Here is a 17,717-nt window from a genome sequence, read left to right as displayed (position 1 = left end):
TGAAAATAAAAACAGATGAACCGGTCAACATCCTCAACTGCGAAACCATGGTAATACACCTAACAGCAAGCCCAAAAACCAACGTCACATTCATCCTGGTGTACAGACCACTGACATATGATGCAACCTTCGTCGACAACTTCATAGAAGCTATCACCAACATAGCCATCAACCACAAACACCTAATCATCCTGGGGGACTTCAACATCTGGTTTGAAGACAGTCGCGCCAACTACCAAAACTCACTGATTGAACAACTCACTACCATGAAACTACGACAACTAATTAAAGGGCCAACACACTCAGCAGGACACACACTCAATGCAATTTTCGCCAAGGAAAAACTCATCACCACGGCACCGCCGATACAAATACTGTGGAGCGACCATCTCATCATCCCATTTGTGATCACTCTGCCCACTCAAGTCTGCATCCAACCTCCTAAACTCACAACCACCAGAAAAAGAAACTGGAAACACGTCAAAGAAAGCAACCTATTCGAACAACTGGAGTTAACCAAACCCTTAACTACAAAACTAGAGCTAGCGGACCTAGAGGGGAAAGCGGAGCTACTACACAAATGGATTGTAGACACAATTGACAAGATCGCCCCAGAAAAACCATTCACCCCATCAAAAAAAAGAGCAATGGCATAATGGTTCACCCCACTATTAAGCACCATGAAAAAGGAAAAAAAATGGAACTGGAATGGAGGAAAGAATACAACCCGGACAAAAAAAACACTGTTCCAGAGACAAATCCGTCCATACAAGAAGGAAATTCAAAAGGCGAAGAGAAGGCATTATGATGATAGAATCACCAATGCCACCAACAAACAAAAATAAATGTTTAACATCATTAAAGAGATGAGAAACCACCGGGCTGTGACAAAACCTCAACCCCCTCAGAAAAACTAGGCAGCGACCTGGCACACCACTTCAAGAAAAAAAAGAAAAAAAACCTGATTACATCTGACAAACCATACAAAACATACCAACCGACCACAACATACTAACAAGCTAACCTATCACAGAACCTCAGCACAAACTCAAAAACTTTCCTGAAATAGCAGAGTCAATCGCAAAGCTGTTTGAAACACAGCAAGAAAGCTGGATCACCCATGGATCCCTGTCCCCCGGACATCTACAAATCAATCCTCGCACAAGGAACGCCAGCAGAATACTACAGAAACCTTCTGAACCTATCGATAGCAACAGGAACTGTACCGAGGACCTTCAAATCAGCATATATCAAACCACTTAAAAAAAAACACAAGTGGCGACATAGAAGACCTCTCCAACTACAGGCCGATTTCAAACATTCCCTACCCGGCAAAACTCCTGGAAACCTACGTATATTAACTAACCCAAGAACACGTAGAAAAACACCACCTGCTAGACCAAGCTCAAGTCGGTTTCAGACCCGCAAGAGGAACGGAAACAGCACTACTATCCATCTGGGATGACCTAAAAACTAACGCAGACTCAAACACAACCTCAGCCCTTATTCAACTCGACCTCTCCGCAGCCTTCGACACAGTCATGACACCCTAACCAAAAGACTAGCAGACATAGGCATAACAGACACAGCACGACTCTGGACTAAATCATTCCTAGCAGACAGAACAGAAACAATATGGATTAAACCCTTAAAATCCACTCCAAGAGTTAACGACTGTGGAGTGCCACAAGGATCCTCACTATCGCCACTGTACTTCAACATCTACCAGACTCCGGTTATCAGAACCTTCAAAAAGTACAACATTACATGCTACAACTACGCAGATAATACTCAAATCATCTACAAAATCAAAGACACCCAGGCCGATTATTCAACCCTAATCGAGTGTCTAAAAGAAGTCTTCAACTGGATGACTGCCAACAACCTGAAAAATTAACCCAAGAAATACAGAAATCATGATCATTTCCAAAGACCAAGAGAACGAAACCGCCATCCCGTGGCCAACGGAAATGGGAACCGCACCATCACCATCTAAGGTAGTAAAAAATCTGGGAGTCCTGACGGACAACATCCTAACCCTAGAAGCGCAAATAAATGCAACAGTCAAGAAATGCTTTTTCCTCCTCCACACGGCAAGAAGAATCCTACCTTTCCTCTCCTTCACGCACAAAACACTCACTATCGTCGCCCTCATCATGTCAAGAATCGACTATGCAAACAGCCTCTACCTCGGAATACCAGAATACCTCCTGAAGAAACTACAACGGATCCAAACTACAGCAGCCAGACTACTCCTCAAACTATCAAGAAGAGAACACATCACTCCTGCCCTAAAAACACTACATTGGCTCCCAGTAAAACATTGCATCACCTTCAAAACAATGTGCACAATGCACAGGGCAATCAGTGGACAAGGAGCAGAATTCCTACAAAAGAAAATAACAATTTACAAACCAACAAGACTCCTCAGGTCAAGCAACGGAATCCACCTGGAACCAAAACCTTACCTCAAGAAAAAACTTGGAGGTGCCTCCTTCTACCACTTAGCCGCAAAAATCTGGAACAACATCCCAAAAGAAATAAGAAACACCAAAGATCACCTAAAATGTAGGAAATTACTAAAAACCTGGCTCTTCAACACCACAGACTCAAACTGAAAACCGAAACAGAAAGGAAAAGGGATGACTTAACTGGAGTGGACACTGACAACTCCCAGTACTGACTGGGAAGCTCCCATGGCACCTGGACGACTGACGCCAGGTAGAGTGGAACACAGGCGACACCCATGGAGATGGAGTCAACAACCCCACCCTAATCCCACCCAAGACCCGCACTCGCCCCTTAGTTACCACCAGGTACCACAGTGTTGTGCAATTGTCAGGATATTGGCAATCACCACACTAGCTGAACTGTGGACATTGGCAGGCGCACTGGCCGTATGAGTGGGAAGGGAAGACAGGTAGGGCTGCGAGGAAGGATGGGGGATGAGGGGGCCAGATGTGAAAGGGACCTTAAAGCCCGGACGGACTCAGATCAGGACAGTGGCGCAGGGGTGCATCTGAAACCCATCTGGAGAGATTACAGAAGCCCAGCACCTCAATTCAGGATAGACATGACAACTAACCAATTGCATTAACAATTTCCCCCTCTGCATACACCTCTCAAACTCCAAACCAAACAACCACAAACCTACAGCACAACAAACCGCACAAACTACAATACATTGTAACAACAAAACAAAAACACAGACTCGCACAACAGTACACGACGACTACCGGCCGCAAACACCCCAGGCCCAGCCAACGGACCCACCAGGCTGAGGCCGCCAACAGCACATCACTGCTCTCTTGCACTTTTCCAGCTTCCTCCCACTAAACCCCCCCTTCCTCTTTCAGAGCCGCCAGAGCGCCAGGGAACCACTCCGTTGGTGATAGTGCGCGGTACAAATGTCCTTTAACATTAACATTTACATTATTTTATTATTCATTGTAATTAGTTGTGTTATTTATACAGCACAATTCTAGTCAACCATGTGTACCCAAGACATACATGTTACACATAGACACTGGGATAATAGACATATGACATAGACACAGACATATGTGGAGGTTGTGTAGTTACATTTAGGTGAGGAAGGGTCCTAAAAAGGAGATGGGGATATTGTGTTAAGAATGGTAATCAATTCCATCAATACGTCAGGATAACTAATGTCTCAGGCAGAGAAGATTGTTCCAAATGGTTTGGGCATAGATGGGACAACCCATTTGCCACCATTCTGTTTGCAAGACTTGTATCCCTCCAGGTGCAGCCAGTTTGATGGCCCAAGTGGCTTCATAAAGCAAGTAAGCCTGTGAAGGATTTTGAACATGGGGGATGGGCATGGTCCTATTATGAGCAGTCCAGCAATCAGATATTACACCGGATTAAAGATTAAGCAGGGGTCTAGAGACATGGCAGACCAAATTCAAATAACATTCGCTAGCAACCAAACACTCAACAATGTAAGTGGAATAGGTGAAGCTAGAAACATCGAGAATGGGGAATCTAATAACTGGGGATGGCTGGCCAAGGCCTTGAACAAGACAACCCAAAGCTAACGCCAACCTGAAGACAAAACCTTACTACATAAGTTTGGGACTTGGAATACAAGAGGATTTTCGCACTTGTTACAAGAGAGTTGGCTGGCAGGTCTTGATGTAGTGTGTTTACAAGAGACGTGGCTGGTTGAATGCCCAATTGCAAGAGAGTATGAAGTTGCCTTCAATCCTGCGATTAAAGAAATGATGGGCATGCCCATGGCAGGCCTTCTAACCTTTGTAAAAAAAAAGTTCTGGTTTTCATATTATTAACACCAAGAATGTGTCCCACTATATTCAGTTGACATCTATCAGAAAGAGGAAAGAAGGCAACAGAATGATACACATCATGAATCTGTATTGGAATCATAGAGCGGCTGGCACAACTACTTATATAGAAAACCATCATTGATGAGTGGCGAGAGGAAGACGTTATGGCTGACATTGTGTTATGTGGAGATCTAAACTTGAACTGTTTAACAATAGCTAACAACCCAAAATAGAACAATACAGCTAATATACAACTAGCAAGACAGTGGACACTAAAGATGGAGCTAAGGAATATGGTGATGTTGAACGGAAACATTGCTGGCGACATCCCAGCCAAACCAACTTGGGACAGAGGTAATCAGCACTCCACACTGGACTACTTCTACGTCAGCGAGAAACTACATCATAATTCTACATCACTGGTGGTGTACTCCATGAGCCATAGTGACCATGATTTAGTGATCTTGTCTTTAGCCACTACTGACGGGCCCAAACCCACGGCGTGGACGTTCCCAGTTATGGCTGAGTAGCCTCATACAAAGAAAAACAACAGGGCTCCAAAGCTTATGGATTCATCCCAAAACACAGGTTCGACTTACAAGTGATGAGAAGGAAGAGAGAAATGAGAATGCAAATAAGGCACCTGCCAACAATGGACAGCAAGTCCTATTTAACTGCGAAAGGCGAATGCAAGCAAAAATACAAACATTGGCTTAGATCCCATAAAGCATTAATGGTGCAAAATGATTCAGAACTAATAATGGAGAAACTTCAAAATAAAAACTAGTTGGAGTTTTGGAAAATTATTAAGAACGAAGGGGCACCCCAAATGGCACTGCAGGCCAATGTAATAACAGAAGCCGAATGGGTGAAACATTTCTCCACACTATATAATAAAAGAGGAGTTGTAAGAACGAGATCAGCCCCCACACTTGATAACTGGAACTTAAAATTTGAGAAGAGTGAAATTGAGGAGATAATAAAAAAAAGCTAGCTCCTCCAGAGCCCCAGGACCTGACGGTCTAACGAACCATACCATCAAACAAAACCCGGAACTTTGGACAGAGTTATGTTACGCCTTGTTCAAGAGGATATCGGCAACCTGTAAAAGCCCTAAATCATGGAAAAGCGTGATCATTATTCCCATCTTCAAGAAAGGAAATCGCGCCGACCCCAAAGACTATCGCCCTATAGCACTCCTAGACGTGCTGGGAAAAGTCTATGCGACCCGTCTACAGCAACAACTAGTGAAATGGGCAGCTGAATCAAAGAAAAGGGATCCACGGCAGACTGGTTTTGTTAAGGGCATAGGCTGCGGGCTGAATCTCCTCCTGATAAACTTACTTAAGATGGAATCCATAAGAACTAGAACCAAAGTGTACTAAGCCTTAATGGACTCCTCCCATGCTTTTGATAGTATAGATCGAGAACTATTATGGGACAAACTGAAGACGCGGGAGTGCCCAGAAAATCTGCTAGTACCTATCCAAGAGCTCCATACCAGAACTAGCATTCAAGTCCGTTTAGACCAAAAGGGCACCTTGTCCGAGGCAATCAACACCTATTGTGGAGTAAAGCAGGGCTGTCCACTGGCCGCAGTTATATTCAACCTTTTTCTATCGGACATTGGAAGATCCATCAATAGCATTCGATCATTCTCGCAAAGAATAAATGGATCCCAATTAAGTTGGATGCTATATGCAGACAACTTACTATTACTGGATACCACACCAATAGGCCTGCAGCGAAAGATGGACGCTGTGGACCTTTATGCAAGAGCAAATGGTCTACAGATTAACAAAAGAAAGAGCGAGGTCTTGACCCTGCAAAACCTGAAAACATCCAGGCAGAAAAAAAACAAATGGTACTTAGGGAAAGAATGCCTCAGTAACGTGACAAACACAAGATACTTGGGCATGCAAATTAACGCAAACTTAAACGACAGCCCTTGGGAAGAAGTCACCAAAACAAAATGCCGACAATTTGCATTCCAAGAGAGTGTCCTACACAAGAAGTATGGAACATTTTCCATTAAACCAGTAAGGAATTTCTATTGCCAAAAGATAGTGCCGGCCCTAGTATTCGGCGCGGAAAATGCATTTGGATGCTCTTCTGATGTATGGTCAACCTTAGAGAACATGGGTAAGAGCCTTGCAACTACCGAAAGGAACATCTACTGCCTGCATCAGACATGAACTAAATCTAATTTCAATCAATGCACATGTCAGCTGGAATCTTCTGAGTCTCTTCCGGAAGGTGACATTGAAGAAAGTGGTGCTGCAGCTTCAAATATTGCATAATCCAGGCAATGAAAATCCTGCGTGTCAACTGTCACTCTGGAATAAACGTTGTGAGGAAAACGTGGAGTTTTACGACATAGATCTAAAAACTCTACACAACAATCCAAACTTGGCAAAAACCAAAGTCTGGAGATTAGACAGGATTCTGACCGGGACCCAAAGAAATTCCAACATTTTTATGAAAGATGCCCCGAACGAACCCAGAAACATGAATACTCTGCTGAATCACATCGAACTGTATCCAGACAACGGCAGCAGACTCTTGTTTATAAAATTCCGTTTAAATGCCCTCAAAACCAAGGAGTGGCTAAGAGGGCTACGTAAAGCAGAAGCCACCACTGTAGAGTGTAGATTCTGTAAACAAGAGGAAGAAACTTTAAAACATCTGACACTGTTCTGTAAGAGCCTGCTCCCGCAAAGATCACTGACTCTGGGGCCACAGTTAATGAAATATCAAACCCCAAGTGTGGAGGATTGGTGGCAAGCACTGTTTGATTGCAGAGAGAGACATTTAAACTATGCACTAATCCAATTTTTGTATTTGTTGGAAAAACTGCTGGTGTAACAACAAAGAAACAGGGGAATGTGCTTTGACAAAGCACAAAGTGTGGTAATTCAGGCCGAGGGCTTAAGAAGGATCTTGACATATTAGTGTTAATGTTGGGATGAGGGATTGGTCCATGGACGCGAGTTGAAAACTCGTATGTACAAATGTAAAGTGGAATTGCTGAAACGATAAAATCTGTGTCTGTTCTTTTTAAAGGCTAATTTTAGCGAATACATTTTTTTTTGCAAAAAAAAGAAAAAAGAAGATTGAGCACAGTGTTGACCCCCTTATATGTGGGAGCACGTGGCCTTGAATGGTAGAGCTGGTGCTCCTGGGAAGAGAAAATGTTTGATGTCACGGAGGAGGCTCACTTGGTACAATAACGCCTCAGCTTTCTGTTTATGCACCCTTTGAAGAGCAGGCTGAAGTCTCTGAAGTGAAACTTGCTGCCATTCATGAGGAAGAAATCAGTCATGGAGGGGTTTCAGTTCCCATTACACTGAGTCAGTCAGCCATCAGTGCCAGTAAGCTCTAAGCAAAAAGAAAATGTACAACTTTGCCTGCATTTACATCGTAACACAGAGGCAGGAAAGTAGAAAATATGCCCAAGTATCATCAAACTACTTTATACGGCCTTGGGCCATCAAAGTACATCCTAACAGACACAGTTATAAAATACCATTACATTATCACAAGTGAAAACAAAAACAAGAACAGGAGACAGAGGAGGGGTTGAAATATTCAAAAGTGTGAGAGCTAAAGAATACAAAAGGACTCTTGTTCGGCGACATGAAGCAGTTCTCTGTACACGTTCCACAAACCCAGTGCCACTTCAGCTCCCAGGACGCCAAGTGCCCAGTGTGATGAGATTCGCATCAGATAAACCTCTGTTCTTAAAGGTATATTCAAGGGGACGCACTATTCCAGGGTCAGGGAACAGGCGGACTACAATCCCACTTCTGGGTGACCGTTCATATCCGTCAAAACTCATCAAGACATCCCTGGCCATTTGTTCGTTCCTGAAGACCAATTTAACAGAGTCTACGGGTTTATCGCTAGTCAGTCTATGGCACCCCACCATGGCATCCCTAGTCACAAAGGTACAGTCCCCAGCAGAGTGAAACCAGTGAAGGCATTTATTCAAGAGGGCATCCCTCGGTTCTTGCCCATCTATGGCCAATTTGAGTACCCACTGAAGAAACAGTAGACCTACTCACCCCCCCTAAACCCCAGTAAATGAGACTCATAACCGAGCGGTCCCCAAGTGGTAATTACAAGCGCTAGTTGTCCTTTCACTGGGGTGCTTAGTACTCAAGAAGTTAGGGGCATGGGCCACCGAGGGAGGGGGCTTAGGCCCGGCGAGGGGGCCCTAGGGGGTTCTCGGGGTGCATTAGATATTGGTGGCTGGACAGTCTGAAACTGCATCAGAGTTGGAACATTGAAAATACCAGGAGAAATAGTCCGCCGAGGACACAAAAGATGGGGCCCCACAACAGCGGGGGCAACGCCCAAGGGGTCCCCTCCCTCCCACCCTGTCCGCTCTCCTGAGCCTCAATTAAGTCTAATCAAAGTTTTTTTATGGCTGTCAATTCAGAAAGCACAAGTTCACAGGAACAACCCCTGGCAGTATGAGTCTCCAGGTGTAAGGGTTCCAAGGGGGGCGGATGCCCCTGGATCGGTGCCTTGGAAGCCCAGATGGGGTTTAGACAAACGAAAGAACTGGCATTTGAATGCGCATTCAACTTGGTCTCCCACCATGTCCTACAGGTGGGGCTGGGAGATGGCTTTTCCTCAGTGGGTCCTTCAATGTCCATATCCATTAAATTCAAGGCAAGAGATGTGATGGTAGAGAGAAGATGAGCTGCAGTGGGGCCCAGAGCCAAACGTGGGTCAGGGGCTAGGTCATAGCACCCATGGAGAAGCATTGGTGGCATGCCATTCTCATCCCTCCTGCACTTCTCCCTTTCCTGCAGTGTATGCCCAGCAGAAGCGCCTCTCCTCCTTACACCAGGAGCCTTTTTGAGCACCCTCTGCATCTTTGGATGAATTAAGGTAAGCCCCCTTGGGCTTCTTTGCAGTGCGCCCTCTGGCACTTCTGTCTCCATTTAATTCCGTTCCTTGGCGGCACGCTTCATTTTTCTGCATATGAGTTGCTTGTTTATTGATTGCATTGGGGGAATACCTCTGTTGTGGCAAAGCAGGTTATTTCTCCACTTAATTCAATGCGAGCCAGCCATTCCAAGATGGCGGCCTGCATTTCGATCAATGCAGCCCGTTGTGCCTCATCTGCTGGATTGTGCTGCAATTGGGTTGAGGCCTCTACATCACGGCCTATCGGATTGCCGGCAGGCTTGGTAGGCCCTCCCACCAAAGGACTACTCCTAAGGCCCCTGTAAACCCCCTGTCCGCTACAGGTACGCCGCCTGTGTGAGCCCCCCTATAGTCGCCGGTGGGCTGCGTGAGCACCCCACCCCCCGCCCCCCATGGTTGCCTGTGTGCTGCATGAGTCTCCCACTCCCCCTATGGTTGCCTCTGTGCTGCGTGAGCCCTGAGCACTGTAATCTCACCTGTGATGCTCAAAAACCCAATGTTTCCCAACGGACTGTAACCTTCTACCTGTATCCTTTGCTTTGAGCCACCTGTAACATGAGGTGCGGCCTGTAATGTGTTGCGCCCACTTGATTGACTGTTATTTGTTGCTCCTACTGATTTTACCTGCATTCTTTGCTTTGAGCCCCCAGTAACTTGAGCGGCCTGTAATGTCTTGCGCCCACTTGATTGACTAATATGCAGCATGTTTTGTGCCACCCAAATTGACTCTGCATTGTATGCTGCTGCTGCCCTGCAACAAGAGGGTAGGCAATCTGTATGTCTTTACAAGCACTTATCTAACTACGTAAGCAGCCCTGCAAAACGGGGCCAGGCAACATGTATGTATATATGTTTTTATAAGCACTTATGTAACTAAGCAAGCTTTCTTTAACAGCACCACGCTGCCCGAGGGCTGTTGTGCGCTTTATGAATGCAAATAAATAAATGTCAATGAACGTAGTCAGGACCAACAGGGGGACCAGTGGATCATAAACCAGGAGGGTTTTGCTATGCATGGGGGCAGTTTCCCTGTTCCGTTGCCCAGTATTTCAGAACTGGCAGACGCGTCTGTGCAAGCTGGTTTCCTTGCAGAGGTGGACAGACTTTTATTGGATGTAGATTCCTCTTGATACATGCCTTGGGTATTTTCCCCAGAGCTTGTGTCGATTGGGTTAGCCATAATGTTAATGGATCCCTCCCCAATGGAGATAGCTGGAGCGAACAGGAAATGTGGTCTCTACCCCCCGCTCCCTGAAGCAATGAGCTTGGCGACCGAACAATGGGTAACATCATTTGGTCGGGGGAAGGCCTCCTCCGTGGGTTAGGTGGACTTCTGGGATTCTCTAGAGTTGTCGCCCTGGTTGCTCCCCCAGAAGCAAGGCTATTATCCACAGCAGCAACTGCAACAGAGGTCCTGACAGAGTCAATGCCAATAGCACCGCCACCACCACCAAAGCCCTTAGATACTTGACAGATCCCCCACCCCCTTTCTTCGTACCCTCTTGATCTTGAGTATTGCTTTAAGTTCTGAGTGGGTTGGCAAGTTGGAAAGGAGAGCAGACTTGCAGAAAAAGGGGGGTGGGGGGAGGGCGAGGTGGCTAGTAGCTCCGTCGCCTCCTCCATTTTGTATCCTCCAACTGTTCCAACAGTTTTTCCATCAGTTTTTCTGCAGGGGCCAGATCAGAACTTCAAGATAGTAAGCCCCCCCATCCCTCTGAATGCCCAGTCTCTGCACGCTCTCACCTCTGTTCCAGAAAACAGACCTACGTTCCTTGCAGGCCGCTAACACCCTGGCAGTTCAAACACCCGCGACCTTGCCTCCCACGGGCTTTCACCCTCGCGGGCAGTATCCCCTGAAAATATCCAGGAGGGGGCGTGGCTTCAGTAGGGTGCAGAAAGGAAAGACTTGAGGCACTCTGGCAGGCACAAACACCCGCAACCTTGCCTCCCGTGGGCCCAAGTATCACAAACTGGTGCATTAGAGCCCTCATGGCAAAAAGGGCGACACTGAAATGAGACTACGAAAATAATGAAATAGTAAAACCACTCCAACAAAAACAATACGTTTTCTAAACATGGACAAGAAAAATCACATGTCTACATACATGAAAAGATGTCAAATGTATTTACTCTATTTCGAACAATGTTTTTTGCCCATTACAACAAGCCTTCACGAGGACCTTGAGGGTGAAACACTTGTTGAACTGAAACTGGCTGGAATATACTATGGTAGAGTCTATCTTGGGCAAATACACTCACAATTCTATTACGTTAACTTAAAATAAAATATTTACAATGCACTTGCTGTATAACATTCTAATGTTATGATTTGAAGGTTAGCACACATCATAGTGATTTACATTGCCATATCAGACCCCGGGCACAAGGTTCTTACCCTGGTTGTAGCCACAGTGCAAACCTGCAATGCTGGGGATAATATATAAAAGCACACTGAGCGCTGGGACATTATTTGGTTTTGGCCCTTCTCATCACATGTATTGTTGTCTGGGAAGAAAAGAGTCAAGTCTCGTGGAAAATGTATTCTAGATGAAAATGACTTGTCTTAAAATGCCTTTAATGAGACGATATGCCCCATGGTGGCGGGCCGACGTCTAGGCAACTGCTCGCCGCCCATGTTAAGGGCATGGGCGCAACAAAGGACCCTTAACGAGGATGGCGGGCCGTTACCTACAGTGTCAGCCCACCACCGAGGGTTATATCGCCATTAACACCCGTGTAGATCCCTACACGGGTGCTAATGGTGTCTTTAAAAAAAACAAAAAGAAATGTGTCCCGGCACCGGCAGTGCTGCTGTTCCTGAAGTCCGTTTTTCATGTTGATGACTCTTGTCATCAACATGAAATCAGACTTCGCAGATAGCAGCACTGATCGGTGCCTGGCCGCACAACAAAAAGGTACATTTATTTTTTTGCTCGTTTATAACAAAAAAAAAAAATCACCATTAACATCCATATAGGAAGCTACACAAGTGCTAAGGCGAAGGAGAGCAGGAAAGGGACGCACCCGACACCAATGAAAATACTTGTAACGCAGGCTTTTCTTAGCATTCTCATTGGTTGACGGTGGTTGACGGCACCTCCCAGGGTGCAAATGGTCTGACCAGTTACATAATATATCTATTGTGCTGTCTCTCCCCTTGTTTATTGTTCAAGGTCTTCATTTACCTTGCATCTTACTCTTCATTATTTGTCAAAAAAAAATTTCATCAGTGTTTTTTGGTAGTGTTTTTAGCCATGGTGTCACTTCACAGACTGTTACAGAGTTGTTAAAAACCTCTTTGATTTTTCTAACCCTGGCTGGCAGAGATATTTGCTGCATTTACCTTCTGACTCTACTGTAATGGCCTTGGCTCAAGAAATAGTTTTTTTTTCTTAAATCATTTCTTTTCATTAGAGTTTTCTCATGTACCAAAATCAGATACTTTTTCATAAACATCATCTAGATCACAAATGAATAACGTCACTGGGCATAACATCAAAAAATAGTTATTTTAAAAAAAAAGAAATATATGGCTACAACTTTACCAAAACTCCCAATCATGGTGGTTGTGGAAAGTGAGCAAAATATTCTCCCCTATAAGTAGACAAGTACAAACCTATCCACTTCCTGAGATGATGGGTAGCTGAAGAGATAAAGAGCAAACTCTTGATGGGTGCAGCAAACAAGAACCAATCCCCACATAAAAAGAGTATGCATTAATAGGTTGTGGGAGAGGTAAAATCACAGCGCTCAGCAAAGGGAGTGGGAAAACAGAGATAATAACAGTCCAAGTAGTCCAACTGGAGACTGCATGACAACCCAACCAGCAAAGAGATTCAGAGTCCAAGAAGGGAGGCTTATCACGCTGGAAGTACGAGGGAGATGTGAAGGAGACCTAGCACCTCATGCCAAGTGTAAAGGTGGGAATCTAGGAGAGACATGCCCAGCAGCTGTGACGAACCTGGATACTTCGTCCCTTATTCCCACAGTGGAGCTCCCTTTGAGGATAGTAAAGTGAGCCCGCTTATCAAACACTCCCTAGGGGTTTGAGAAAGCGGGATCTCACTGGGAGTGGCTCACCTCCAGGTGGAAAGGGCTCAGATTCCCATGGGCAACTCCCTATAAACAAGATCTTAATCCACATACATGGAGTAAGAAATTCTGAAAATACATATATTTTTGGCTCAAGATAATACTGGCAATACCTCTATGTGTTTGGGTCAAGGTAATTCTTAACTTTACACCTGGTTCATAACTGTTGTGAACAATACACCCCCTCTCGTTGCAGGAGCAAGAATAAAAAGACCAAATGACTAGAGGCAAAGAAACCATACGCACAAGCGAGCCTCCTACGTAAGTACGCCGGAGAGATGCAGAGCCATGTTGAACAGCAGTGCCGGGCTGTGGCGTGGAGAGAGGCATGGGCCAAAGGGAGATGCCGCCATTCAGATACAGAGACGTGCGGGTCTGAGAAGCCAAGGCCACTCAAAGCAAAGCTTACCTGGAGGCGTGACCATGCCAAGGATGGAGTGGGCCTAGTGCCCACAAAGTGACGCCGAAACCAGCAACCGAGGGATGAGCGAGTCCTCCGCTCCCAACGAGAGAGCAGAAGGGCGAGAGAATGCCGAGATGAGCAGAATCAGAACACTGCTCATATTCAGTCCGGAAGAGCGTCAAACCATGGAAAATGCCACCGCTGCCGAACAGAGACACCCTCACTGGAGGGAATCCTGCAATGTTGAAGGCACAAGTATTGCCCAGATCGGAGGGAGGCAGGAAGAGGAAAGAGCAAGTGGGGAAGAAGGAAGGATTGTCCTAACCCCACATCAGGGTCACAGAGGCAGAGAGAGAGGCAGAGAGAGAGAGAGAGAGGCAGAGAGAGAGAGAGAGAGGCAGAGAGAGAGAGAGAGAGGCAGAGAGAGAGAGAGAGAGGCAGAGAGAGAGAGAGAGAGGCAGAGAGAGAGAGAGGCAGAGAGAGAGAGAGAGGCAGAGAGAGAGAGAGGCAGAGAGAGAGAGAGGCAGAGAGAGAGAGAGAGAGAGAGAGAGAGAGGCAGAGAGAGGCAGAGAGAGAGGCAGAGAGAGGCAGAGAGAGAGGCAGAGAGAGGCAGAGAGAGAGGCAGAGAGAGGCAGAGAGAGAGAGAGAGGCAGAGAGGCAGAGAGAGAGAGAGAGAGAGAGAGAGAGAGAGAGAGAGAGAGAGAGAGAGAGAGAGAGAGAGAGAGAGAGAGAGAGAGAGAGAGACCCCAGAGAACTAAGAGTTACTGGGACATAGAAACACACAAGGGAGCCAGAAGGGCCCAATAAGTAAAGGGAAGGACAGATACAAGACAAGCACGAAATCATCCAACCTCTGAGCCGATTGGGGTGAGACCTACACAAGTGGTGAAGAGTGAACCAGCAAAAATCCCTCCATCTAAATAAAGTTGGACATTTTGTTTTTGCTGTAACTTAAGACTTTTTGTTGTGGAATTTGGGAAACTTGAGGAGACCGACAATAACTGTTTTCGTTGAGAAAAACTCTTACTTCTAAATGAGTGAATCCAGACCCAGGAGGGATTCCTGGAAAATCCTTTGGGGATAACCAAGAGTGCATGGTGCTCCATCTATTTTCAATTACATTTTGCTAAGTGTTAGGTGAGTTCCCCTAAAGTCCTACTGGTAGTAAGACTTTAGTAAGCTATCCCAGTGGTTTGTAGATCCCCAACTCTTAGTATCAGTCTGTCCTAACTCAGGGCCTTGGTAGAGTGGCAGAGCAGTCAGGCCTACCTTAAGAGGAAGATGTGAGCTGTAGGTAAGTACACTGAATCTTAGTTAGACAGGCACAGCGAAGAAGCACTTACATTTATAGTTATATAAAAAAAGTATTTATGTTTTATATTTACACCAGAATCACTTTAAATACTTCGTACGTTTACACTAGAACACTTAGGAATACTTGATAATACACTTCAAAGGGCAGGTTCACTATTGTGTTTGTTCGTTGTTACATTTGTAGCAACGCTAGAAAGGGAAAAGACAATGGGCCTCATTAAGGGTTTTTGCCAGACCCATAAAAATGTACCCACGCCTGACTTTCTGGTGCCACCAGCTCATTACGAGTCTGGTGGCTAGGAAGTCGCTGGTAAATTTGTTAATCGCCATTATGGGAGTGGGGGCACTGAAGCATCAGCATTGTTGCCAACGGTGCCGGTGCTTCTGTGACGGATTTGCTTACCGTGACTACTGTGCCCCGCAGGGTCAGACCTGTCGGGCACAGCGGCTCTGGGTGGCAAACATGTAGTTTGCCAGTCCAGAAACAAGGGTGCTGGTAAACTTACCGGCACCCTTATTTCCGGACCGGCAAACCTGTCATGAGGCCCAAAGTTATCTTATTATCAGTTATTGCGCACTCATGCGGTTTTCAACGGTTAATACGGTAATGCATTTCCTCTGAAAACACATTTAGGGCCTGTTTCATGGAACATTTTCCTATGGGATTGCACTATTATAAAACACTTGCATGAATCAGGCCCATAGTAAAGTCACGAAAGATAGGAAAATGGTTAGTTAGTGTAACATTAGCTTAGTTCAAGGTCCTAGAGACGGTTTCTTCGCCTAGTAAATCCTTTAAGTACATAAACGCAACCCTTAAAGGCAGTTCGGAGAGTCCTTGAAGTCTTGACAAGCAGCAAAATTATGAAGAGTTCCTGTGTATTTCTTCCAGTTTCTAGCGTTATTGAAGCAGCAAGTTAACAACTAACAAGGCAGACCTTAAAACGTACTTGAGAAGGGGAAAACAAACAGTGGCTTGAGTCTGAGGTAAGAGGGGATTGCCCTGGACACCTCTACTTGCACTCCAACACTCTGGAGCGACTTCTTGGAATCAGGTAAGCAATACCTTTTTCTCAACGGTACCTTAGGTTAGAAGAAAATGTTCATGCTGGATGCAGTAAATACTTGTGTTGGAGCGGGTAAATACGTTTAGAAGACATTCAGGTGAGTAAGAAGTTCCAATAGAAATCAATGGTACAAAGTCAGTAGAGGATACGCGTGTATGGTGAGAAAGGGGGGCAAGTCCCATTTCTACCACATATGTGAACATTTGGCAGTAAACAACCCCAGGGAGGAAATTGCATCAATGACGGGAAACAGCTGGAAACCATCCAGCAAATAAGTAAACATGTTCTTCCCAAAATTCCAGTAGCAAGACTGGGTTTGGTACAGGGGTTTAACCCTAAAGTATCACCACTCACACGTGCTGGTCTATACCAGCCCGACAACCACATTAGGGGATTAGGGTCATGGGCCACACCATCTGGTGGGCCCCTGAATCTGCCACTCAACTGAGACAACCCCCACAGGATGGGTCATGGCAGTTCAGGGACACCCAATATGGAGGCAGACTCACTCGCTCACAAAGAGTCCACATGGGCAGATTGGCCATTTTAAGCTTCTTTGTAGTTGCCTCAAACAAAAGGATCACCTACAACAAAAAGACAGATCAGGACTTTAAAAAAAGGTGCACCGTTCTACCAATGCAATAAAATGAAACTAAATAACAGCTGTCAACTTCCTAAAACCTATGTTGATTAATATAACCAATCAACGGCACAAATGGGGTACTTAAGAAGCACAAATGGGACTGGGAGACTTAATTCAATCCAGGACCATATACTGAAAATGAGTCAAAAAGGTTTTCAAAGGCAGGTAGGCGTGAGCAGATGTTTGTCTGACTACCAAAAATAGGTTTGTGATCCAACAATAAAAAACGTGGAAAAGGCTAAGGAAGACTAAAAAGTGGCATTGGAATTCCCGAGATTAAAATTGTTTTAGCACTCTGCATAGACATTCCTTTATTTACAGTACTGATGTGTGCTACTCTGTATTTTTATTTATCATGTACCTTTGCAAAGATTTAGCTTCGACTGCTCGACCACATCTGTCACTTTGTGAGCAAAGGAAGTCTTGGAATGTGTTTGCCTTGGTTTGTGAAGGTGTACCACACACATGAAACATACAGCGGTAAGATTCCTCCGGAGAATATCATTCCTGCATTTTCAGTACTGGAAACAAGGACAACGTTGGCAGGAAGCTGCATATAAAGGCGATAATAATCTCCATACCTGGTGCCGATAGTTGTACCATCCATTGGAGCCGGCTACAATCACCACCCAGTGCTTGCCACCATCCTCAATGTCTTCCAATGGCAAGGCGTTGATCCCCAGAACCAAGCCCAGCAAGACGCAAGCCACCGGCTGACTCATCTTCATCCCTGGGCTTCGGTGCATACAGCAGCTGAAAGAAAGGAGATAATGAGGAGGCTGTAATGACTTGATGAGTACTGCTCAGTGTAAAGTAATCATTAAAGCACACATCCGGAGATGTAGAGAATATAGGAGAAGACAAATACCTCAAAGCAGCTGTGTGTGCAATTGAAGGTCAAAGTGCAAGTAATTTGGCACCCTGGAATAGGGCACGTTAATAGACATGGAGAA

The 17,717-nt window shown here is 45.4% G+C and overlaps 1 protein-coding gene across 4 annotated transcripts in view; it reads right to left on the bottom strand.

The window, feature by feature from the left end:
• The window catches only part of LGMN (legumain), a 207,184-nt gene that overhangs the window by 146,130 nt on the left and 43,337 nt on the right, over positions 1-17,717 (bottom strand). For all 4 annotated transcript variants that reach the window (XM_069637735.1, XM_069637738.1, XM_069637737.1 and 1 more), the window contains one exon: positions 17,346-17,517. In XM_069637735.1, the coding sequence (XP_069493836.1) occupies positions 17,346-17,517 (172 nt within the window). The remainder of the gene's footprint in view (positions 1-17,345; positions 17,518-17,717) is intronic.

The sequence above is a fragment of the Ambystoma mexicanum genome, chromosome 14 (genome assembly GCF_040938575.1).
Source record: "Ambystoma mexicanum isolate Mex_15411 chromosome 14, UKY_AmexF1_1, whole genome shotgun sequence".
Classification (NCBI taxonomy): Eukaryota; Metazoa; Chordata; class Amphibia; order Caudata; family Ambystomatidae; genus Ambystoma; species Ambystoma mexicanum.
The sequence above is the reverse complement of the archived record's forward strand: the minus strand, read 5'-3'. Positions and strand labels throughout refer to the sequence as shown.